The 24,975-nt window shown below is 42.2% G+C and overlaps 1 protein-coding gene across 1 annotated transcript in view; it reads right to left on the bottom strand.

The window, feature by feature from the left end:
• CREB3L2 (cAMP responsive element binding protein 3 like 2) overlaps positions 1–24,975 on the bottom strand; it is a 120,021-nt gene that overhangs the window by 40,146 nt on the left and 54,900 nt on the right. Inside the window, exon 2 of the mRNA XM_025984495.2 lies at positions 11,860–12,076. Coding sequence (XP_025840280.1) covers positions 11,860–12,076 — 217 coding nt within the window. The remainder of the gene's footprint in view (positions 1–11,859; positions 12,077–24,975) is intronic.

Genomic DNA, 24,975 nt, shown 5'->3' with positions numbered 1-24,975 from the left:
TGTCTGTGTGTGTTTAGAACACAAAGTTTGCTTTAAATATTTTTTGAAGTGAAGGGATACCAACCATACTCCTTCCTACTCAATTAAGAGAAACACTTTTACAATCCTGAGGTCTTTTATTCTCTTTACAGTTACCATGCCATGAATTCATAGGGAATGGGTTCCAGCAGTTCGGGCTCCTTTCCACTGGTTCTCACAAAGTGTGCTTCTCTGGTGGGGACCCAAGTACCTTGCTTCAGTTGGACCAAGTACCTTTCTCTTTGGCTTCCTTCTTTTTCTGATCATTTTCTTTCACACACTTCAGGAAGCCATCTCAGCTCTTTGAGTGTTTAATATGCTCAATGTGGACATTAATTCTCTTGGCAAGAATCTTGCCCTTAACTTGTTTACAACAATGCCAACAGCATGCTGAGTAACATTTAGACTCTTCCAGTTTTGCCATGGTAACATTTGTGGGGCATTCCTTTTTGAATAGTGCCCATTCCCTTGATGTCCACAATATCACCTTTCTTATAGACTCGCATGTATGTGGCCAAAGGAACACCTCCATGTTTTCTAAAAGGCCTAGAGAACATATAGCGGGTACCTCTCCTCTTTCCCTTTGTGTTGGTCCTTTTGGCAAATTACTAAAAGATGGTGGTTCTGGCCGAAAGGTCTCCATGGTTTTTGAATTGGAAAGAGTTTTAAGGTCATCAAGCTCAAATACATCAATTTTATTATGAGGAAATTGACATGCAGGTCCAGATCACACAGTGAACAAGCGGCAGATCCATATCTCTGCACTCCTGACCAGTAGTCTTTCCATTAAAAAAACAACTAAAAATGTAAATAAATATTTGTGCACAGATATGCTTACCGTACCATTATTTATAATCACAAAACACTGAAAATAACCAAAACAGTAAAGAACAAAGGCCAGTTGAATGAACTATGATGCATCTACACATGGAACATTTATGTATACAGTAATAGTATATATACAAAGTCTTTTTAATAACACGTCAAAGAAAGATTTATTGTAGAATATTTTTAAAATCTGGATACAAATTTACATACTATTAATGAAGAAAGTGACAGAAAAAAAGACAGAAAGGAAGTATGTCAAAATAGTAAAAATGGGATCCCTGGGTGGCTCAGTGGTTTAGCGCTTGCCTTTGGGCCTGGGCATAGTCCTGGAATCCCAGGATCGAGTCCCACGTCAGGCTCCTGGCATGGAGCCTGCTTCTCCCTCTGCCTGTGTCTTTGCCTCTCTCTCCCCCCGCCATTCTCTCTTTCTCTCTCTCTCTCTCTCTCTCTCATGAATATATAAATAAAAAAATATTTTAAAAAATAGTAAAAATAACTCTGGAGAAGAATTCAGAATACGAATGACTTTTTTTTTTCTTTAGATTTATACTATTTTAAAATTTCTTGTACTGGGAATACACTGTCCCTGGATAATCACACATGGTCACGGCCTGCTTCTACCTGCTGTATTTTACAATGCCTTATGATGGTAATTATTAAACAGAAGCCCCAGTTGCTCAAGGGGGTCCCTTTAGAGTCCCTTGACTCAAGAAAAGTCAATGAGTACTTTCATATTCTAAATTGCAGAATTTAGAACATATGTTCTAAATTGCATAATTGGCTTCAGGTCTATACTCCTCCCTCTATCATGTCCATTGCCATGCAATTTCTCAGTGCCATCCCGCTGTGGACTAATCCTCACCTTGGATTAGCCACATGACTTGCTTTGGCTAAAAAGATATTAGCTTCCTAACACAGGTAGTGTCTTAAAATGTACTTGTACAACTGGACTTACACAATTTATAATTTTGCTGTCCTAATTAAAAGGATGTGCCAGGACAATCCAGTGACCCCAGGAAAAGGAAGGCAGCCATGTAAAACAGATTTTGTCCCCCAATGAGCCTGACCAAGATCAGTCAACTCCCATCCTTAAACATGTGAGTAAATCTGGTTGAAACTAGGAAAATCACTCAACTGGGTTATCTAGAGTAGCCAAGCTCTGGCAAGGCAGAGAGACATATGAACTGTAAGAGCAAATGATTATTGTTAAAGCTAAAGAGTTTGGGGGTGATTTGCGACATAGCAATATAGCTAGCTTATACAATATAGCTGAACGTATATATAGGAAATTAAATCCATTACATCAGAACCCACTGCAACAAAATAGCTGTACCTATTTGCCATAATTCCTCTAAACTATCATTTGTGAACCATACCAATAAATCTGTAGATCAACTGATTAGATCTACCAGTTACATCATAGAAGAAATGACATGATATGAACAAAGTCAGCCAGTACAAAGTTTGGTGCAAATAACATTCCAGTGGCAGTTGACAGTAGAGTTTTCATCCTAAAAACTACTTAAGTGTTGGCTTGTACTCTCTCTCTCACTGGAAATAAATATCAAATCAGAGAAAACAAAAGGACATATGTAACCTATGAGGCAGGGAATTAGCAAAGGGCAGAGTGAAAGGGAGTAAGTAGAACATATATCACAATTTTCCACATAGACTTATTTTTGTAGTTTTATTTTATTAGAAAAAGATCAGTAATGCCACCCGGGCTCAGAGCTGAATTATCCTCAGATGTTTGAATAAAAACAAGAATCAGTACACTCTACACCCTCTAATTTCTAAAACCTGAAGCTCAGATATGGAGGGGAAAAAAACACTTTTTTTCCTAAATTATGCTTACACGCCTTTTAGGTTTCATTTCAGAAGGAAAACATCACCCAATAGGGTCAGTAGTACATACCGCCAGGCATAAGAACAACCCCCATATCGTCTGATTTTATTTATAAACAGCTTCCTGTCAAAGGTCAAACTCAACTGGCACATTTCCTCAGCATCCCCTTTTAGCTATCAGCAAAGAAATAAAAACAAGCCAGTGTCTCCTAGTGGTGAGCAATTCCTTCCCCTCCAAGGACAAAATGGAGCTGCTGTGAGAAATGGGGCTAGACTCTAAATAAGACGACTCACACTGCAGGGTGCACGGGAAGGCTAGGGAAGACAAAATTGAAGCCAACGTGGAAGCAACACCACAGTGCACATCCTCAATCACTTCCATATGCAATGCATAAATAACTTCACCGAATAGATCCTGATTCCTTGGGAAGGAGGGGAGGAGATTAAACTCTAAATTAGCAGGAGCCAGGATCTTTGCAAATATGTTACACACATACTTATATATGTATGTGCACATATGTATATAGTGCGTGTGAGTATGTATTCTTAAAAAGAGAAATCACATGGGGCAAATACCACTTATATGATACATACACCCATATATATCCATTTGCTATTTATACAACAGGACTAACGTGAAAAGGAAATTTTTGTAAAGTATGCCTCATCTAAATCCCTCAGCATTTGATAACTGTTTGCTCTTTGAAATTTTTCAAAGGAGTTGGCAAATCGGGACTGAGTTTTGCTGCAAACAGCTCTTAAAGGAAGAAACGCTACTAAAGCTGAGTTCTGGAGCCTGGGAGAAGGGCAAGGACTCAGCTGAATGTGTCAAAATCCTATTAAACTAGAGCCCACCACATGTTGGAATGGAAGTTAGAGGCCAGTCTGTCCATGGTCCCCTCCCCGAGAGCCTTCACCCTGAAGTAACCTTCGGTCATGAGTGATATGATGAAGTGTGGAAAACAGTAAAAATAGCAAATGCTCCACTGTGAGTGTTTACTATGTGCCAAGTATTGTTCTAAGAGGTTTACATATATTAACTGAATCCTAAGAGCAGCTTTGTAAGGCAGGCAGGCAGGCACTACTGCTACCCACATTTTCTAGACAAGGAATATAAGAGACTAAATAACTCATCCCAAGTTACCCAGCTGGTGTGGGGCAGATCTGGGATTCACAGCTGGTTCTCTTTGCCACTTCAGTATACCGTTTTTCAACAGACCAATGATTAAATAGGTCTCTAGCCAAAAGTGATTTTATTCAGTTCATGTGTTTTAAGACCATAATTAGCCCCTACAAAGGGTGCAATATTGATTCTTGTTGTCTTCTCAGCTTGGTTTACATAGAATTCGAATACAATGCTCCCGAAGATCTGCAGATTAAGATCAATGAATAATAGCTAAAATGTTTTGAGTGTTCGCTACATGCCAGACACGTTCACTACTGTTCTCAATGTTTTTGTAGATCAGATGGACTTCTGTGATCAGCACAATTTCTCTCAGATGCCTCCCTGACTCCGGGTCCTTTCGGTGCCTGTATGGAGAACCTCTTTCCCTTACTCTGGTCATTCCTACTGTGGCCAGCTGGTGCATTATAAATTTAATTCTGCAGTAATCTGCTTAAAGACAATAATATTTATTTAGTGCTTACTAAATGCCTTGCCCTGTTGTGAATATTTAATACACATTAATTCATGTAATCCCTACCACAGCAGTATGAGGTAGGTACTATATCATTATTTTCATTTTAAAGATCAGGTAAGTGAGCAATTTGCCTAAACTCACCCTATTAGTAAGTGGCAGGGTCCAGGGTCAAATCTGAACAATCTGACTCTAGAGATTAGCAAGTGTTCTGCACTCAGCCTCTCAGGTCCTCCTGTAGGATACCATGTTTAGAGTATGAATTAAATACCTATAGAACAAATGGTTGACTCCGAAAGATTTATTTAATACACACAAAAAAATCTCTCCTGTATACTTCTTTTCCTTAAGCAAAGTTATGTCTCTCATGCATGAATATCCAAAGTAACTTCAATTGCCAGATAGATGTGCACATTGTTTTCTTCTGCTATTCTAACATTGTAATGGTTGGGCAGACAAAGAAGTCATTCATTCTTTTTTTTTTTTAAGATTTTTTTTTTAAAGGGGGAAGCATCATTATTCTTTTTGCCTATTATAAAAAGAAAGTAAAGGTGATACCAAGAAAGGAGGTGAATAGCAAAAGAGCATCTATCATAAACCCAGGCATCTGACTCAGAGAGGACAAATGCTCCTCTGCTTGTCCAACCCACCTCTGTGGCTCCAGCCCACCCACGTCAGAGGACGCGGTTCTATCCTTGCAGATGACTTAGGAACTATCTACCTTTCCTACCCCTGCCTTTCCTACCTTTTCCACCCCCCCTCTATAATGGCTCTGACCAACTGATGTTCTTGTCACCAGCTCAAATGAAATGTGATGAAGATTCAGCTGTTTATTGTCTCTCTGTGACTTTCTGTCCAGTCTCACCTCCTTGGAACATCTCAACATCACGATGTCTTCAACATGTCACACTGCAAACTCAAGTCACCTATGACTCATGTCTACCTTTTACTCTGCATACTGGATCATGGGCTATTCGTGCTACGGGTTTCATCTAATTATTTCAAAACCCATTATTTCTTTGCCATGCATGCTACACACCCTCCCTTTCCTCCCTGTATTACTGATCTATGTCCAGACACACCTTCCATGCCCTGGCATCATCAGCCATGCAACATTATTTTCTTCTAGTCTTCCCCAAAACACCACCGTATTTTCCTAAAAATCTGTTTCCCCAAAAGCCGTGAGTCTTGGCTCCTGCCAGGCTTTTCATTTACTAGCAGCATTGCTCATCTTTAGCTCAGAGACTATAGTTTTCAGTCCAACCTGTGACAATAGCTCCATAAATTTAGGGTCTCCATACCAAGCCAGCCTACCCAGCCATCCCTTACCCTTGTTACTGCTAAAAGCCCAACTGGCTTAATCAGAAGGAAGATGATTATTATTTACGTCCCTGGTCCCACCCTCTCTAGAACCTGGAACAGCCATAGTTACAATCCCTTATTTCACCCAAAATAAAATTACTTTGGCTTGTGCATCATAGAAATATTATATCAGATCACTTCGGTACTTGTATATTTTATGCTGGGTCTGTTGGTATTTTACATATATTCTAATTTTGTTCCTAAGTCATCTGCAAGGATAGTGGCCATGTCTAGTTAGTTCTCTCTGAACAGACTTAACTCCAGTACGAAGTTTCCTCTTTAGGAAGAAGACTGAAATTGAAGAACAAAGCAAATGAATACCTAGTGTCCCAATTTAATTACAAAGGAACACGACTAAAATAGAGTAATTCATGAAGATACCTACCATGTGGTAAGGCACAAGACTTGGACATCCAAATATAAGCTTTTTATTCCCCCTAAATCAGAGTATAAAAATATCCACAGACATTTTACTTGAATGTTTCTGCTTATCTCTTTATAACCTTCTCTTTCTCTCTCTTCCTCTCTGTTTTTGTAGACAGAAAACCCTGCTTGGCATATGGTTAACCGCCTTAATCATGGGGAGAAATCAATGAACTGGATGCAGGATGTCTTTCTGGTGGTTTGGAAGGCCAAGCCCACATTCTAAGGGCTGGCTCTTGTGGATGCTGAGCCCACATGAAATTCTGTAGCTCTAGTGTTTCACAGAAGTCTATAGTCAAATTCAGTCCTGAAGATAGATGGCTCCTATGTAATCTTAGATCAGATTTTCTCAACCTCTTTTTTTGGAGGGGAGAGGGTGTTGCAGGCTCTTCTGAGGATCTAAAAAAAGGTATAAATGTTCTCAGCAGAAAAATCGACAAATGTAGATAGCCCAAAATGTTATATACAATTTTAGGGGTCTACAATCCACCTGGCTCCATGATAAGTTAATAGGATAAGAGCACCTACATATACCCTATATATCTGGCGTGGGGTTCAAGGAGGGGGGAAGGGGAGAAAAGAGAGTTAGCAGGGAGAGAAGAAGGAAGGAGAAGATTAAGGAAGAATTGGAAGATGGAAGAGGAGAGGTTTTTAAAAGGGAAGAAACAGGGACAAAAAGAAAGAGAAAAATCCTAATAAACTAGGACAGGGTCTATTCAAACTGTTTATCACTTTCTTTTAGGCTTAGGAGCAACTACAGAAGAACTCCACTTAATCTGAGTAAAATTGAACAAAGAGGGATCCCTGGGTGGCGCAGCAGTTTAGCGCCTGCCTTTGGCCCAGGGCGCGCGATCCTGGAGACCCGGGATCGAATCCCACGTCGGGCTCCCGGTGCATGAAGCTTGCTTCTCCCTCTGCCTATGTCTCTGCCTCTGTGTGTGACTATCATAAATAAATAAAAATTTTAAAAAAATTAAAAAAAATTGGACAAAGAGATCTGAATTACTGGCTTTTCCAGGTATAATGAAATAATTAACTCACTATCCATCACTAGAAACTGGGACTCCTAGTTCTGCTTAAGCTCTTTTCCCAATTCAAGAGAAAAAGAATATAAAATTTAATGTGAAGAGCAATTATTAAACACTTATGCATTGCCCAAAGAGCAGGTCCCCTTCTCCAACAGGGAGGAGACCTGCTTGATAGAGCACATGGCATAAGAGGGATCCTTGGAATTGATCCTCCCTCAAGGCAGATGCAAATCGGGGTTCAAATGAATAAAATAATTCTGTTCCCAAAGATGTGCCCATTCACACAAAATTCAGGAAAATACTAAAAGTTCCCCATCTACTCATGTCCCAAAGGTGCGCCCATTCACACAAAACTCAGGAAAATACTAAAAGTTCCCCATCTACTCATGTCCACTGTCTTAACTTTGATTTCAAAGTCCCAGTGGTTACTCTCCTTGTTCATGATTCCCTATTTATTGTACAAGTGTTTTTTCTGGCATAGGAAGGTGGCTTTAATTCAGAAAAATACCAATATTTGAATATAAACTGTGGATCAGAAACCCTTTGCAAAATATATTTGATCTACACTACCTGTCCCCAGCAAATCGTTAGCACAACCCCTATTGCAGCACAGGATCTATAAACAGAACAAGGCCCGAGGTGAGGGAACTGAAAGGTGTGTGCTTTGGCCTAATGCTAAGAAAGGCTTCCTGCAAGATTCACAGGTTCTTTTTCCCCAATACTCAACTACTGGCAGAGGTGGCACTCAGGAGTTCCCCTATGTTGCATTTCTATCGATTACAATTAAAATACAAAGAAATCATTTCATCATGGAAGAGAAAGAGACCTTGAACTTTTGGAAACCTGCTTATTTGGAATTATTCCACTAGAGATCTTGTTTTAGAGAAATCCATGACCTCACCCTCGGAACATCAGCTTCCACACAGCCAATGCCACTGTCCCAGCTCTACTCAAGGCTTTAAGATTTCATGATTCCCCGCACCCCACTGAACCTCCCCTCTCCCCCCACCAACCAAGTTCTGCCTCATTCATGCAACATTTCCTATGATCTTCCTTGGGCATGCTCCCTCTGCTCTGAACTTCTACAGTTTAACTCCCCTTGAGACATTGTTTATATTCCATCTGGGAAAGTATTGGAGTATGTGGCATTTTCACCAGACTCTGAGTTACTTAGAGGTGGGATCTGAGTTTCACTATCGTGTCCTTTAAGTATGACACGCAGCAGGTGTCCAACAAACACACATGGAATTGAAGAGGAAAGTCAAACTGCCTAGACTCTTTAGGCCTTCTCTACCTGCATATTCTAGAACAGCAAGGCTGCAGAATGGCTGATGACTCCACAGATGCTAATGGTCTCAATGGAGACTAGCACTCCAGCCACACAGCCTCTGCCCTGGGCTCTTGCTGTTTCCTCTGCCTAGAAGCCTCTTTCTGAGACATCTAGCTCTTTCCCTCATCTCCTGCTGACCTCTGTTCAGATGTTACCTTCAAAGAAGGGCCTTTTCTGTCTATCCTATTTTTTTTATAAATTTATTTTTTATTGGTGTTCAATTTGCCAACATATAGAATAACACCCAGTGCTCATCCCATCAAGTACCCACCTCAGTGCCCGTCACCCAGTCATCCCCACCCCCCGCCCACCTCCCCTTCCACCACCCCTAGTTCGTTTCCCAGAGTTAGGAGTCTTTCATGTTTTGTCTATCCTATTTAAGATTTCAATTCCTTGGACAGCCCAGGTGGCTCAGCGGTTTAGCGCCATCTACAGCCCAGGGCCTGATCCTGGAGACCTGGGATCGAGTCCCACCTCGGGCTCCCTGCATGGAGCCTGCTTCTCCCTCTGCCTGTGTCTCTGCCCCCCACCCCTCTCTCTCTCTCTCTGTGTGTGTGTTCTCATGAATAAATAAAATATTTTTTAAAAATATTTCAATTCCTCCTCTCCTATTAGGGTGTGAATGTTTGTGCTCCCCCCAAATTCTGATGACCTATATGATGATATCAGGAGGAGACCCAATGAGAGGATCTGAAGTAATGGGGGTAGAGCCTGCATGAATGGAAACAGTGCCATTATTAAAGAGACCCCAGTGAGCTCCCTCACCCCTTCCACCATGTAAGGGTACAACAGAGGTCTGAGACCAGAGAGGGCTCTCACCCAACTGTGCTGGACTTCCAGGCTCCAGAACTATAAGAAAGAAATTTTCTGTTGTTTATAAGCTGTGCTATTTTTGTTCAAGCAGACTGAATAGGCTATGACCCCTGCCCATCTTCTCCAGCAATTCCCTATCCATTTTTCTGATTTTTTTTTCTGTGTATCACTCATCACCATCTAATAAACCATGTATTTTACCTCTTTCCTTTTCTTATTTTCTACTCTACCCCCATCTCCTAGAATGTAACCTCCACAAGGGCAGAAATCTTTGTTCATTGTGTTCACTCTTTCACTCTCAAGGACTATGCTTAGGATAGTCCCTGGCAGGTTAAGTACAAGGTAGTGACTCCAGATATTGCTATGAAGTGAATTTTAAGGGTGAATCATAAAGCGTTTATAAACTATCTACTTCTCCTTGGTACTGTTTGCTTCTATACAAGACTGCTACTAGAAGCCAAGAAATACCACCTGATCTAATGCACACAGCCTAGTGTATCTGCATCATTAGAGAGCTAGCAACACATGGAAGAGCAGAACAGGTGTCTCCCCTGATGCCAGCACCAGAGAGATTAGGAAAGTGCTTCACTTCCATACCTTCTCCCTTAACAACTTGCTGCACAATTAATTCAATGAAATAACTGTTTAACAGATACCTTCAAAGTGCCGAACACAATACTAGGTGTCGGGAACACATAATCACACTTGCTCACAGCCAGCTCAAAGTAGAGAACAGAAAAGAGAACAACAAAATAAATAGTGACTGAAATATAAGGACAAGTGTAAGAGTCTCCACAAAAATGGCAAAAACAAAACAAAGAAACAAGCAGAAACATGTTTTATATGAAAACATACAGGGTGACAACTTCCAGATGGGAGAACCAGACATTGGATGACGCTGAGTTGAATCTTGAGGGATGAGTGGGAATTTGACTAGTAGAGTTGACAGGAGTGTGAGAGAAAGTAACAAAAACTCAGAGTAAAGAAAGCACTGTAAGGCATGGGGTGGAAAAGTCAATGGCAGAGCCATGCAGACAGGGAGCGATGGGAAAGGGAGGTAGGATCAGCCCACACAGGGCCACAAAAGCCATGCTGTGAGGTTGGCTTCCTTCTACAGAACAATAGAAGACTATTTGAGATTTTGCAACAGGGAGTGAATATGAACAAAAGTGAATATCTAACATTCTTCTTGAATCTTTTTATATCTTCATCCCATATAATTCCTTGGAGTCCTAACTTTATGAGTATCCTAAGCACCATCCAAAGAAAGATTTCCATCACTTAGTCCTAAGCAACCATCTCCATCAGATTTATAGTTTATTCCTACCCTCTTAAAGATTATAATCTAAAGCAAATTCACTGAATCAACAGAAATGTGAAGAATAAACAATAAAAAACAAAATAATCCAATAGTAAGTTTAATGGGTAGGAACCCACTATCGTACTTCATTGTGGTATAGGGCCTGGAAGTTGAGAAATCCTCCACAAAACCTTCCCGATCACCTAAGGTCCTGCCATCCTCTCATAGTTCCTGGTTTGGAATAATGGTGATTGCAACAGCAGCTAAGAACAATAACCTTACTATGAGTCAGGTCCTGGGCTAGGCACTGGCATAGATTCTCTTGTTTAATCTTCACAACAGGACATGAAGTAGATGCTGTTTTTATCCTATTTTAACACATGAGGAACCTGAGGCTTGACAGAATTAAGTAGTTTGCCCCTAACTAGTCACCGACATATATCTTAAACCGAGGTCGGACTACAGGGCACATAACCTTAACCATCACCCTTAGTACACGTTCGACATTTTTATTCTCCATTGTATACATTTCTAATGTTCCCCACATGGGTAAGTTCTAGGAGACAAATGTGCACATTTTTTTCTTTATGTATCCTTCAATGTCTCACCTGTGAACTGAAGAACCACTAGTGAATGAATGGCTACACTTTAATGCACTGATAATATACGATAAAGGAGTTCAGACATCGAAGACAGTCACTTTACAGACAAATGGTCATACAGCTTAATACTCTAAGGCCAAGAAAACTAGACCATCAACAAATACCATTCTGATGGCATGGATGATGGGCAAGAATCACCAAGAAAGCTAGGGGACCTAGGAATGCTCACCAAGATCTCATCTATGTGTGGTCAAGGGAACATGCTGAATATAGGTTAAGAGAATGCCTAAGAAGCTTCTGTGGAGAAGAGTGGTCATAAAAATTCTTTCTCAGAAAAAAATGACATGACCTCTTAAAACAACAGACTTAGTGGGATTATCAACCAGATGGGCCAACCTGATTTGCAAAAGGATGCTCTGCTGCCCAATCCTTAGGGGCAAAGAAACCAATTACTACCATTCTGTTATAACAAGCTCCCAGAGCACCCAGCCAGGGGTGAAAAAAATGTGTCCAATGCCCCTTTCCATTTCCCCACAGCCCAAACTCTAGGCTTTACATGGAGTAGATATGTGGTTAAGTGGGTGCTGACAATAGTGTAACGTACTCCACACCCTCGAGAGGTTCAGAAGCAAAGGTGTCACAATCCCAGCTGCTGCCCCTGCTCTGGGCTTACCGTCATTGACACTGTCACTGGTGGTAACATGGGTAAATGGTGACTGGGCCCGAGGCTCCTCACACAGGGAATAGCTGTGTTCTGCCTGGATGAGAGGTGCTGGGGATGTTGGGGATGGCTCCACCTCCATCGACACGTTCTTCTCTGAGAGGAAAGGGTCATTCAGGAGCTGACCCAACACGTTCTGGGAAAACTCATCCAGGAGTTCTGAGAAGTGCTACAAGAAACAAAGGAGGAAGAACTTTAAACCATAATCTGAAATTTACACATTATCCTGAGGCAAATACATCATCTAATGCCTCAGATGAAGTCACTTACATACAATGTCCAGTTATCTATTGCTATGTAGCAAACTACCCCAAAGTTTAGTGGCTTAAAATAACTACAATTTATTATTCCTCATTACTCTGTGGGTTGGCTGGGCAGACACGCTTATTTCATGTGAGTTCACTGAGCTGGAAGGTTGGCTGGGAGCTACATGGGGCCAGGCCAACTGAATGCCTGAATCCTTTTCTCAGAGACTATCAGGCTGAGATTCCTCACATGATGGCAGAAATGCTCTAACAGGGAGGAAAACCAAAGCTGAGCGGCCTCAGAAGCCACACTCCTCACTCCCTCCACATTCTTTTGGTCAAGGTAAGTGACAAGGCCAACCCAGATGCATGGGGTGGAAAAACAGACTCCACCTCTTGACAAGAGGAAAACGCAGACAGTGTGGACAGAGGAGAGCACAGCTCACTAGGGGCCATCACTGTAACCATCGACCACATTTTTCATTGGGAATGTGTTTCAATACGCTCCCCTGTATTTCTATAGCGTGAGGGGACTATTTATAGCAAGATGCCAAGTTCAAAGGCATCAGAGGCAGCTTCCTTCTGCTCTCCCCACCACCTGCACTCTGTTCCTCTCTAGTTTTTCCTTAATCTCCTTGCTCTCTTCTCATCCTCCAGCTCCAACACTAGCGACTCCCTAGCCCATACCATGCAGTGAAGATGATACAGGAATGGTCTAAGCACGTATTCATAGGGACTCCTACATCTCTTGTCTCAAGGTCCCAGTCTAACAGAGCTGCATCTCATCCACTCTCCCTCACTGATAGGGGATATTCATAGTATGAGGATCTGTAGAACAGGGTTTTTCAGTCTTGGCACTATTGACACTTTGGACCGGTTATGGGGGTGAGGGTTTTCTGTGCGTTATAGGATATTTACCAGCATCCCTAGGCTCTACCCACTCAATGCTAGTAGAAATCCCTTAGTTTTGAAAAAAAAAAAAAAAAGAAAGAAATCCCTTAGTTTTGGAAACCAGAGATGTCTCTAGACACTGCCAAATGTCCCCTGAGTTGGAGGGCAGGGAAGGGAATCATCTTTGATTTAGAACTAGCACTACATGGGTGCCTGGTTGGCTCAGTCAGTTAAGCCTCTGCCTTTGGCTCAGGTCACGATTCCAGGGTCCTGAGGTTGAGCCTCACATCGGCAACTTGCTCAGTGGGAAGCTTCACCATCTCCCTCTGCCCCCTCACTTATGCTCTTTCTTTCACTCTATCTCAAATTTTTAAAAATCTACCATTACAGACTACATTAAAAATAATAAAAACAAAATTAAAAAAAAATTGAAAGTCCATTTTGGCACCAGCTGCTAGAGCCATTTCTTTCCTCTTAACATTCCTGAGTCAGAGACTAAGAGGTGTCATCCTTACTGATTTAATTTTCGGGATATTTCTGGTATAGAAAGGAAGTTCCAAAAGCAGATACGGCAATAAGAAGAACTGATCACAAATGGTGATGCTTAGGGTAAGCAAAGAAAATTCTTGAGATCCACATGGATACTAATTCTACCACTGAAGTGTCAATATCACACTCTGAACATGAATTCACTTTGGGGATGGGGAGGCAGGAGGTTAGAGTTCTAAGATTATGCTAGTCATAGGACAGAACTTCTTCTTTAATAAAGGAGAGAAGTAGACAAAAGGGAAGAAGCCCTTGTAGGTTAGGTCCTCAAAGTAGAGTTGAGATTGTGGTTTTCGCCAACATCACCAACATGAGAAGTGGCTGCACCTCATCAGGATAAAATAGAGGGAAGCAACAGGCATTGGGCATGGCCTGATAAGCATCAGCCATCTACAGGAATAAGAGAGGTGCTTGGGGAGAGAGAGTTCTCTGCACACAAATATGTTCAGAACTAAATACTTAGGAGGATGTAAGGCAAGAATTACAAAGGTGTGTCTACATCACAATTACCAGGAGAGTTTTGTTTTAGTCATTTTATAATGAAATATTTTAAACATTCAGAGAAATTATAGAAATGGTACCATGAATAAGTATGTATTCATTCCTTTGGGGAAAAAATCTCATTTTTCCATGTTTGCTGTTGCAACCTATTTTCTTTACTCTTTCCCTTTTAAGAAATAAAACATGAAGGGATTTTTTAAAATAAATTTATTTTTTATTGGTGTTCAATTTGTCAACATACAGAATAACACCCAGCGCTCATCCCATCAAGTGCCCTTTCAGTGCCCGCCATCCAGTCACCCCCACTTCCCGCCCACCTCCCCTTCCACCACCCCTAGTTCATTTCCCAGAGTTTGGAGTCCTTCATGTTCTGTCTCCCTTTCTGATATTTCCCACTTATTTTTTTCTCCTTTCCCCTTTATTCCCTTTCACTATTTTTTATATTCCCCAAATGAATGAGACCATATAATGTTTGTCCTTTGATTGACTTATTCATGAAGGGATTATTAAAGCTCTCACCCATTTCCCTTCCTCCTTCCCAAAGCTAACCAATACCCTGGACTTGGTTAACATCCCCATTCAGGTCTACATTCTTATTACATATGCATATTTCCATTACATACTTGGTATAAACTTGGTAAACTTTAAATAAATAGTACCATCCCTCACACATCCTTCTGCAACTTTATTGTCTCCAAAAACATTCTTTTAGATTTATGTTTATAAATAAATAAAAGGCAGCTCAATTTCATTCATTTGAACTTCCGGCTTGTATTCCATTGTATTTATCTTTTTCTTCCTGAGAGATATTTAAAGATTTTATTATTTTATGTGTGATATTATAATTAACATTCTTAAGTATTATGGGAAATTAAAAAATATATATATATATAAACCTTGTGACTCACTTTCAAAGGGTTCTGAGATGTTCAAAAGCGTCTGTATGAAAACCATCACCACCACCTGTACTTCTAATGCTCATTTCAGTTTTTCAACCACTGAAGATCAACCCCATCCCCAGTCACTTCCGCCACGCCCTCACACCCCACTCTACACCCCCAGTTACAATTAGTTCCCTAGAAGCTTACAATGTCCCTAGAGGTTGAGATATGCCCAAGTCTTCCAACTCATAAACATTGCAGGCACCATGTGTTAAACCTGAAATAGGTAGTGGGGACATGAGATAATATAGAAGAAAAGAGACACGCCTGTGCCTTTCCTGAGCTTGCCATTTAGAGAAACCAGTGGTTCTCACACTCTGGTGTCTGTATGAATCCCCTTAAGACCCAGATGGTGACTCGCAAGGCCAGGTGGGCCTGGGGATCTGCATTTCTAACCAGCTCCCAGATAATGTTGCTGGCCCCCAGACCACATGCTGCATAGCAAGGAGAACACCTGCAAAGCTAAGATTAGGATACAGGTTTCCAGACTGTAAGACAACCTGAAGTCAGGAGTTGACTCCCTAAGCAGGTCCTCAAAGACAAATTCACTGGTTGCCTGAGGGTGGATATTCCACAAGTATCTACCAGAGTTCCTCTCAAGACCAACATTCAGACAACAAAAAGAGAAATAAGTAACAGATAATTAAAATGCAAACTCAAGAGCTGAACGCACAGTCCCTGTATTTCCCAGCCATGATTTTGTCCCCTGCGCTGTAATATCAACTCTGGCCAGCTGTGCTGACCCTGCTAAACCTCTGGAATCCTGTTCTACCCTGAGGCAAGACTCTCTTTGATTGTCCTACTTTCCCAAGGAAGCTGCCAGGTTGGGTTAGTCCGCTGACACCGTTTTCTTTCTCCTGAGCAGCACTAATGAATGTTTTCATGAATGTCCCCCCAAATAACCAATAATAAACCTTCTCTAACTCTGCTAATCATCTCTAAACTCCCCCTACTTTGGGTTTTGTAGTAATTATCATGTTGCCAAACAACGTAGCCCTAAATGATAGGTGGTCCTGGGGAACTCGCAGTTGTTACTGAACGCATTATGAACCTCCTCAGAAGAAGGGACCATCTGTACCCGACCTCCACCCATACCTAGGAACTTGGCAAGGTGGTGAGCACTGAATAGGTCCCAGGGGGATACTTGTGATTGAAAAGATATTGTCCCAACTTGTCCCAACAGATGCTGTGACTCAGCCCAGCAGATCAGCTTCAGCTCGGTCTCCTTGGCAGCTGTGGGTTCAGGCACTCGGCATACAAGTCAACATCCTATTGCAGGGATGCGGCCCGAACTGGTCCATCATTACTGGCAGCCAGTGAGGGGGGATGGTCTATGGTCTTGGAGACCAAAATCCAGACGAAGGGACAAAGTGAACCTCCTCAAAGAGAGAGCCTTCCCGGATCCTGCAAACACTCTAGCAAAGGACTATGCATGTGAATCTAAGGATTATGAAATTCTAGTTGACATGGCATCATAGCACTTTATCATTCTGCCTAATAGTCTAGTCAAGGTCTCTGGGTTTATAAAGTATTTTCATAGCTTTCCACTCAATCAATGCTCATAAGACCTCAGTCACCTACTGCTCGAGCTAGGCCTGGAACTAAGGTCCTCTTATTTCAAACTGACTTAACTTTCCCCACAGTATTTCTCCTAGGAAAGAGGTGTTTGAGCTTCATGATCCAACTGCATGGTGAAGTTCCATCAAGTATAACACCAGGAAGCTGCTGATGATCATGGATGATGATGGTGATAAGACCAGGTCATCTGGCGGAGAAGCGCTTCACATTTTAGACTTGCAGGAAGTGAGGGAGGTGCTCTCCCCTAAAAGGCAGACACATGCTCATTTGCCAGTAAGAAAATGGGGGTTTGGGGCAGGCAGGCACATTGCCCAGGGTTGGAGTCACAGATTCCAAAGTCCATGCACTTTCTACTATAGAATGCTGCCTTATTTAAGTCTATCTCCAAAACTGACACATAGTGGGGGCTGGAGTTTCAAAATTATTTATATAGATTTCACCACAGCCCGCCCACTTGTCTACCACAAACACAGTCTTCCATATTCAGTGTAGAAACGTGCCAGGGAGTCATTAGACGGGGAGGCTCCTCGCATCACTTCCAAGGGACACCAGCAGTATCGATGATAAAGACATGTGGCTGTCCTTAGTACATGGTTCTTCTGCCAAAGGGTTCACGCTTCCATCATAGAATCTCCGAATGGAACAAACCTCCTGACAGGATTGAACCCCTGCCTCATGACAGAAGGGTTCCTCACCCACCTCAGTGAAGAAGACCCTCGGTAACTTGCTTTAAGAACTCGTGTCAAGGTCTCATCTCCTCCTTATCTAAGACCCAACATTTAATATCCTCCAGCCTGGCCCCAGCTGTCCTGCAAAGTCTTGCCTCTTTATTCTAACACATGAAACTCTCATTCCAATCCTAATCATTTCCTCATGACATTGGGTGATATGGCGTTAGAGCCAGACAGCTCTGAATTTGAATCCTGGCTCCTAGCTGTAGAGGCCTGTGTGAGAAGACCTCAGATCTCTACATTCCAGTTTGCTGCTCCGGTACCAGCTTCCTGTTGTGAGGATTGAGATAAATAATGCATGCACTACACCCAACACTTCATTGGCATCACAATCAATTTTTTAAAAGGCTCTTTAGGGGGAAAAAAAACCTATAAAAATGAAAACAATAAAATGTCACCATTTGCACTTGCACCTAGCCTCTCACAGTGTTATTTCTATCTAGAATATCCTTTCATTTTCCTGTCCATTAGAAAACTACATTAAAAAAAAAAAAGAATCCATTTCTTGTGCAGTTAGCCTAGACAGACATGGCTTGCAATAGATGTTTTACTTCCCCGACCAACTTCAGCTCTTGGGAATAAGTATCTCCTAATTTGACACCTTTTTACTCGTCCTTGATGTACCTCTCATTGCCAAGTTACTTAAATCCTTTGCCCTTGTGCCTTACAAACTCCATAACCAAGATATAAACATTTTTTTTGCCAGCCCTGAGCCCAATACAGACCACAGATCATATGCACTAACTACTGTCTGGTCTCAATTTATTACCATTCTACAATTTCCCAGCCAAACAGTAAACAAATCTCAATTAAAGCCAGGGCCTCCCTACAATTATAAAGAAGTGCTATCAAATGTTTAAAACATATATCCATGTGTACAAATCAGATAAACTGAGAGAAATTCTTAACCTTTCATAAATTTATTTTTTAAAAATTGACCATGGTTCTAAAGCACGGGCACTGTGTTTGTAGGTCATTTATCAGTTGTCAAAGGAGTGAGCAAGGAAAGAGTGGTTTATAGTCTGGGCTGCTCCTGCTGCTAACAATTGCCCCAAGAACTGAGGTCATGGGGCTGAGGAAAAGGGAGGAGGAGAAAAACAAAGGATTCATAATTCTTGAGCTCAAATAACTAGTCACATAAAACTACTGAGCTATTTTCTTTGTACCACGCTTACCACTAAGTTTCAATCTTTCTTTCTTTTTTTTTAAGATTTATTTTTATTTATTAGAGAGAGAGAGAGAGAGAGATCATGAGCAGGGGGAAGGGCAGAGGGGAAGGGAGAAGCAGACTCCCCTGCTGAGCAGGGAGCCCAAAGTGGGGCTCGTGGGGCTCGATCCCAGGACTCTGGGATCATGAGCTGAGCTGAAGGAAGATGCTTAATTGACTCAGCCACTCAGGCACATCTAAGTTTCACTCTTTCAGCAAAATATAGTGAGTGGCTACTCTGAGAACAGTGCTGTAGTACTGGCCTTAGTTATAGGATGAATAAGGGTCGTTTTACAAAGAGATCACTGTCCTGAGATGCCAGATGAGTTCCCCAAATGGATGCCCTGTGCCCCTATGGACCAACATGTTCAGAGAGCATGTTCAAAGCAGCTTTGCCCTCCCGAGGTGGGCCTGACAGGCATCTTTTGTGCTCCAGCTAACAGGAGTAACCAGTCCCAGCCCTGGGCTTCTCTGGCTGGCACACTAGCTCCTCTGGATTCAGTTTCCTTGTCAGTAAACTCTGTGTGTGTGTGTTTAGGGGGTGGGAAGAGTGAATGGACTTTGGTCTTGATTTCAAGACTTTGAAATCTCTCCTATTTTGAGCTCTGGACCCCATGGGGAATCTCATGAAGGCTTCCTACAAAAACATGCCCATAAATGCAGATTCCTGGTGGCTCTCCATTTCCTCAAGCCTGTCCAAGGACAGGAAAGGAGGATTCCATGGATCTCCAGTTTAAAAAACAAAACAAAACAAAACAAAACAAAACAAAACACCCTAGTAGAGATAATACTAACACAAATAGTTATAGGTCATTGAAATCAACCTATTCAGCTCTAATACCCTATAATTTTCTAAAATGTTGCAGGCAAGACAAAATGCAAAAGCTTTTCAAAACTTTGGAAGAGGAGGGAAATCTTCTTGGGTTTGTTTGCCCCCTTTTATCCTGAGGAGCCACAGGAGGTACCCACTGGACAGCAGCACCCAGCAGCTCCCTCAAGAGGCAGAGATCCCCAAGGCCTGCCCCAGCTCCAGCAAATGTGCCCAACAAAGATTCGATTTTCCAGGCCTACTGCCTGGAATGGGGCTGCCTTTGCTGCCGCATCTGGCTCAAGGCTAGCTCTCAGGCTGGGGAAGAAGGGTTTTTAGTGAAAAATTGCAGCTAGGAGCCTTGCCCAGAGCACAGAAGGCTTCAAAGACTTGGAGCCACGGACAGACAGAGGGGACATGGTAGGGGCAGGTTGACAACTCCCAAAACCTCAAAGAAATACAGAGAAATAATTTTGAGGGCACACCTCAAATTCACTTTAGAAACCAAGGTTTCCCTCCTGCAAAACACACAGTTGGCCAGTATCCCACAGGAGGGAGAGAGGGAGGAGGGAGGAGAAAAGAAGAAGGGTAGAGAAAGGTGGAGAAGGGAGGGAAGAGGAAGGTGGGGAGGAATGAGGGAGGGTAGGGAGGAGATGCCCTTCCCTCTCCACTCTCCCAGGGGCCCCCTCGGAGGAGAACATTCCTTAGACCCCAGTGGCTCTTGCCCTGCCAATGTGCCCTGGGCATACACCACACAGGACACAGCCAGACGCCTAGTGGAAGAGAAAAAGACTATTCTGTCAAAATCGCTAGGAAAAAAAATGGCTCACAAATCAAACACTCATACAGTGAAACTTCAAGGGAACTCAATTTTTTGCTGGAACCAATATTTAGGTATAATACATACTTCTCTAAATAAAGAAATGTGGGGTTGAGCTTTAGAAACCCTTACTATACAGGCACCTTGAAAGTTTTTTTGGGGGGAGTGGGGGGCATTTTTGGTAAAGTAATACATGCTGCACTGAAATTTCACAAGCAGTAGCAGAAATTGTTTCTTAAAGAACCCAAACATCCAACCATTGGTTTGTAGTATCCAGATATGCCTTTCTTTGTAAAAATTAAAAGGTATATGAAATAGGTTAATCAGATTGTTAAGGCACTGGGGGGTGTGTATGTAAAGAAAGCCTTATAAATCCATTGGTAGGATGTATTTTGTTTTTTTGTAAAAAAAAAAGTCACCCGTAACTTATTTATTAGGCAAATATGAAGTTTTATGTGGTATTTGTTTCCAGGGAGACACACCAATACTAATTCCTTTTAAAAGACATGATTTTTCATCATTAAAACAAGTAATGGGGATCCCTGGGTGGCGCAGCGGTTTAGCACCTGTCTTTGGCCCAGGGCGCGATCCTGGAGACCAGGGATTGAGTCCCACATCGGGCTCCCGGTGCATGGAGCCTGCTTCTCCCTCTGCCTGTGTCTCTGCCTCTCTCTCTCTCTCTGTGTGACTATCATAAATAAAAACAAAACAAAAAACAAAACAGAAAAACAAGTAATGGTGCATTTTTTCCAAATGCAATACAGTCTCGACAGTCTGTCGCAGGTGTTCTTGCTCAATGATTAAGGTGAAAAAATTCACTATTTTATACAAACAAATCAGCTAATGAGATGAAAGGAGATACACCCCGTGGGCGGCTCCTGCTGGGGAAGGAGAGCTCAGAGATTCAGAGTTAACCGGCACAAAGAAAAATTCAATCTGCCTATTTTTTGGTTCATTTATTAGTATAGCTGCAAATGCCCCAAAATGTGCTTCTTAGTTCTCCTAGAATCCAGCCTTCTAGCTGGTAGAAGGCCTCTCTTTCCATGGCTTACCAGTATCTAACCAGTCCTCACAGGAATCAAATATGATGAGAAAACATGACAATAATAGTAATAATGCACCATGCTGGATGCACAGTGCTCACAGGACAAACACTTCCACGTCATTACGGTTCCTGATCCCCACAAGATTAAGAAATATCTAGAAGGTGGGGACAGAAACTATAGAGACTCCTGTCGAGGTCAGGAATCCTGGTTTTCACCAACACAGAGAACTCAGCAACCAGATTCCTGATTGTCAAAGGCTTTTTGATTTGTAATTTGGGCCTTAGACCAGGACATCCCCTCCTATTGTGGGAGGAAATTCTTAGGATCCTTTTAGAGCAAGCAGAGCTGTTCCAGAAATAACATATAAAACATGTCAGATGGAGTAGTCCTCTTTGATTTGTTTTAAGAAACTCAAACCATCCCCCTTGCCTCTTCCTTCTGCCATTCTTCCTTCTCCCTCATCTATACCGCACGCCAAAGCCCACAGGTTTGTTTTTTTTTTTAAAGATTTATTTATTTATTCATTCAGAGAGAGCGAAGAGAGAGGCAGAGACACAGGCAGAGGGAGAAGCAGGCTCCCTGCAGGAAGCCCGATGTGGGACTCGATCCCGGGTCTCCAGGATCACACCCCAGGCTGCAGGCGGCGCTAAACCGCTGTGCCACCGGGGCTGCCCCAAAGCCCACAGTTTTACTTTTAACCTTCCCTCACTTAAAATCCCCACCATAACTCCAAGTCCAAACTCCCCACAGAGTTAAAGCAAATTTAACTTTCTTATTTGCCATCTCCCAAACCTCTGAAGTTTCTTCCTAATTGACGTTTTGTCCCTTGTTGATAATTCTCCTTCTGTGTTTTACCTTCAATTTGCAGTTTTTATCCTTTTACGTTCTCATTACGTAAGCCAGGTGGGAGGCTTGTTTTGGCCAGGCTCTTCTGTGTCTCCTGCCTCCTCCAAAGGCAGAACCTCCTCCTCTTCGCACTGCCTTCCCCGTCTCCCTGCCCCATCATATACCTTCCCGTCTTCACCAGGAAATACTCCGGGCATTCCCTCATGGGAATGGCATAAGCTCTAAGGAAGGCATAAGCTAAGATACTCATTGTTTCTATTCTCTTCGGTCCTACCCTAAAACAACTAAAATCTGGTATTTTGCTGTTCCAGAAAAACTTCTGGTTATGATAATAGGCTCCAGATCATAGACTGATGAAGCTTGAAGAAGTATTGGGGATCATGTGGGCCTACCTGGTCATTTTATTTTGACAAAATTGAGGTTCAGGGCAAGATGTGAAATCTTTATCCTGTTGGTTCTGGAACCAGAAAGATGGTGATTCCCACAGGGATCACCAAACAAATGCCCGAAGAGTCTCACAGACTTCCTTCACAGAATTCTTTGAATAGGACAAATGTTTTGCAATGGAGACAATTCTATCTCAAGTTAAGAGCCAATGCCAAGGATGTCAGGTGTGAAAAATTAAAGGAGCCATAAAGTTTTCACGAAAAAAAAAAAATGGCATACTCCTTTGAACTCTACTTATTTATAAGCCAGATATGTCATCAGATTACCAAGATCACTTTATCCCTAGAATGCCACACTAGAAAAAGGGAAGTGCTTCAAGAGTATACGTTACTATCTGCCTTGTTGTTCAAATGCACAGGGAGTGACTCTGCCAGGAGGTACCCCTTCACCCCCAGATAAGAGCAACAGGAATCCCACAGGTTGCCAAACGAGGAAACCCAGACAAGTTCTGGCTTAATACCACTTAGACTTTTACTCTGTTAGATCTCACCTAAGTGCCCCACCTCCCTGGAATGCTGGCCTGCTGAAACATACCGCAGGCTCTTGACCATGCAAAGGAGTGTTCCATCCACTGGACTTATGAGTCAGAATACATATATTCTAGGTCAGCTCTGCCATTTTTAGCAGTAACCTTGAGCAAATCACTCAGGCTTTCTACTCCATCTAAAATTAGGAAAAATACAATCTGCCTCTCAAAATTGTCACAAAGATAAAATAAATTCATAGATAGTCTGATCCAGATATAACATGGCACTATGGCAGATAAAAATTGGCTGAGAACCACTAATGGGCTATGACCATGAAAGCTACAGTCACCAACGTAGTTATTTCTTACTCCTCTTGACCGGCCGGTTAACAACTGCAAATATTGGGAGCATGACACCTATTGGATATCTGTTCCTGCATGTTCCTTCCTCTTCTGAAACCCAACCAGCTGAGATAATAAACTTCCTTCTATTTCCAAATGCTTTTAGAATCCGAGAGTTCAACAGCTTGGTCAGAACAGAAATCTTAGGACTGTGAGGAGAAAAGAACCACCAGTTAGTTAGCTCCCTGTTAACTGGAGGAATTGGAGGGAGATTGGAAAGGTAAGCTCTATTATTTTTTTTAAGATTATTTATTTCTTGGGCAGCCCGGGTGGCTCAGCTGTTTAGCGCCACCATCAGCCTAGGGCCTGATCCTGGAGACCCGGGATCGAGTCCCACATCGGGCTCCCTGCAGGGGCCTGCTTCTCCCTCTGCCTGTGTCTCTGCCTCTCTCTCTCTCTCTCTCTCTCTCTCCATGTGTGTGTCTCATGAATAAATAAATAAAATCTTTTTTAAAAAGATTATTTATTTATTGGAAAGAGAGAGTAAGAGAGAGAGCACGTGCAGAGGGGAGGAGCAAAGAGAAAGGGAGAGTCTTAAGCAGACTCCAAGCTGAGAGCAGAACCCCTATGAAGGGCTCAATTTCACCCTGAGGTCAAACCAGAGCCAAAACCAAGAGTCAGACACTTAACTAACTACATCACCCAGATGCTCCAAGCTCCATTATATTATTTACTTAACTTTTAAAGATTTTATTTATCTATTTGAGGGAGACAGAGAATATGAGCAGGGGAGAGGCAGAGGGAGGAGGACAAGCGGACTCTGCATTGAGTGCAGAGCCTGGTGCAGGACTTGATCACAGGACCTTGAGATCATGATCTGTGCCAAAATCAAGAGTTGGAGGCTTAACCGACTGAGCAACCCAGGTGCCCCAAGTTCCATTATTTTAAATGCAGAAGCTAAAGTTAAGAGATGCCAAGGCACACCCTTAGAAGCAAAACGTGATTTTTATTCACTCTGAACAGTTTCTTTCACTAATAAGAGCTCAATAAGACCTGTTTTGTTATCACTACTACAAACTTTGCCGAAATTGGGAAAAATTACTAGGCATTTCTCTGATCTATCAGCCTATTAACACAATAAGAGATTGTGAGGCTTATTTATTCCTGGTGATCTCATACTAGATTCTAGTTTGTTCATTCGCTTACCAAGGGGCTCAGTATTCAGTTTATCAATTCCTAATTGATAAATTTTCCTCTTCCCCTTTTGAAAACCAGGTCCACATCTCCAGTCTACCCCGATAGTCCTCCATAGATCATCACCTCGATTACATCCATTTTTCTTAAAGTGCTTTTTCATTGTATCCAGCAAATTTTTATGGAAACTCTCCACTCAAACTTTTATGACTGTGGTCACAGCCAAACTGGATTATCAAGTGCTCACTTGGTGGCACACCTGACAAAAAAGGCCCAGAAAACCCAAAGTAAGCTGATGAGAAGAAAGAGATCATCACCTAGGGGGCTACTGAGAATCCAAGACAGAGGCAGCAGAAAGTGAGAAATATAGGGCAAATTGGTTGTGAAAAAATGTCCTGGACATGTTCAAAGATACCTGGCCCTGACAGTGAATAGCAGCCAGCCAAAGCTTCCCCAAGA

Source organism: Vulpes vulpes, chromosome 7 (assembly GCF_048418805.1).
Source record: "Vulpes vulpes isolate BD-2025 chromosome 7, VulVul3, whole genome shotgun sequence".
Classification (NCBI taxonomy): Eukaryota; Metazoa; Chordata; class Mammalia; order Carnivora; family Canidae; genus Vulpes; species Vulpes vulpes.
The sequence above is the reverse complement of the archived record's forward strand: the minus strand, read 5'-3'. Positions and strand labels throughout refer to the sequence as shown.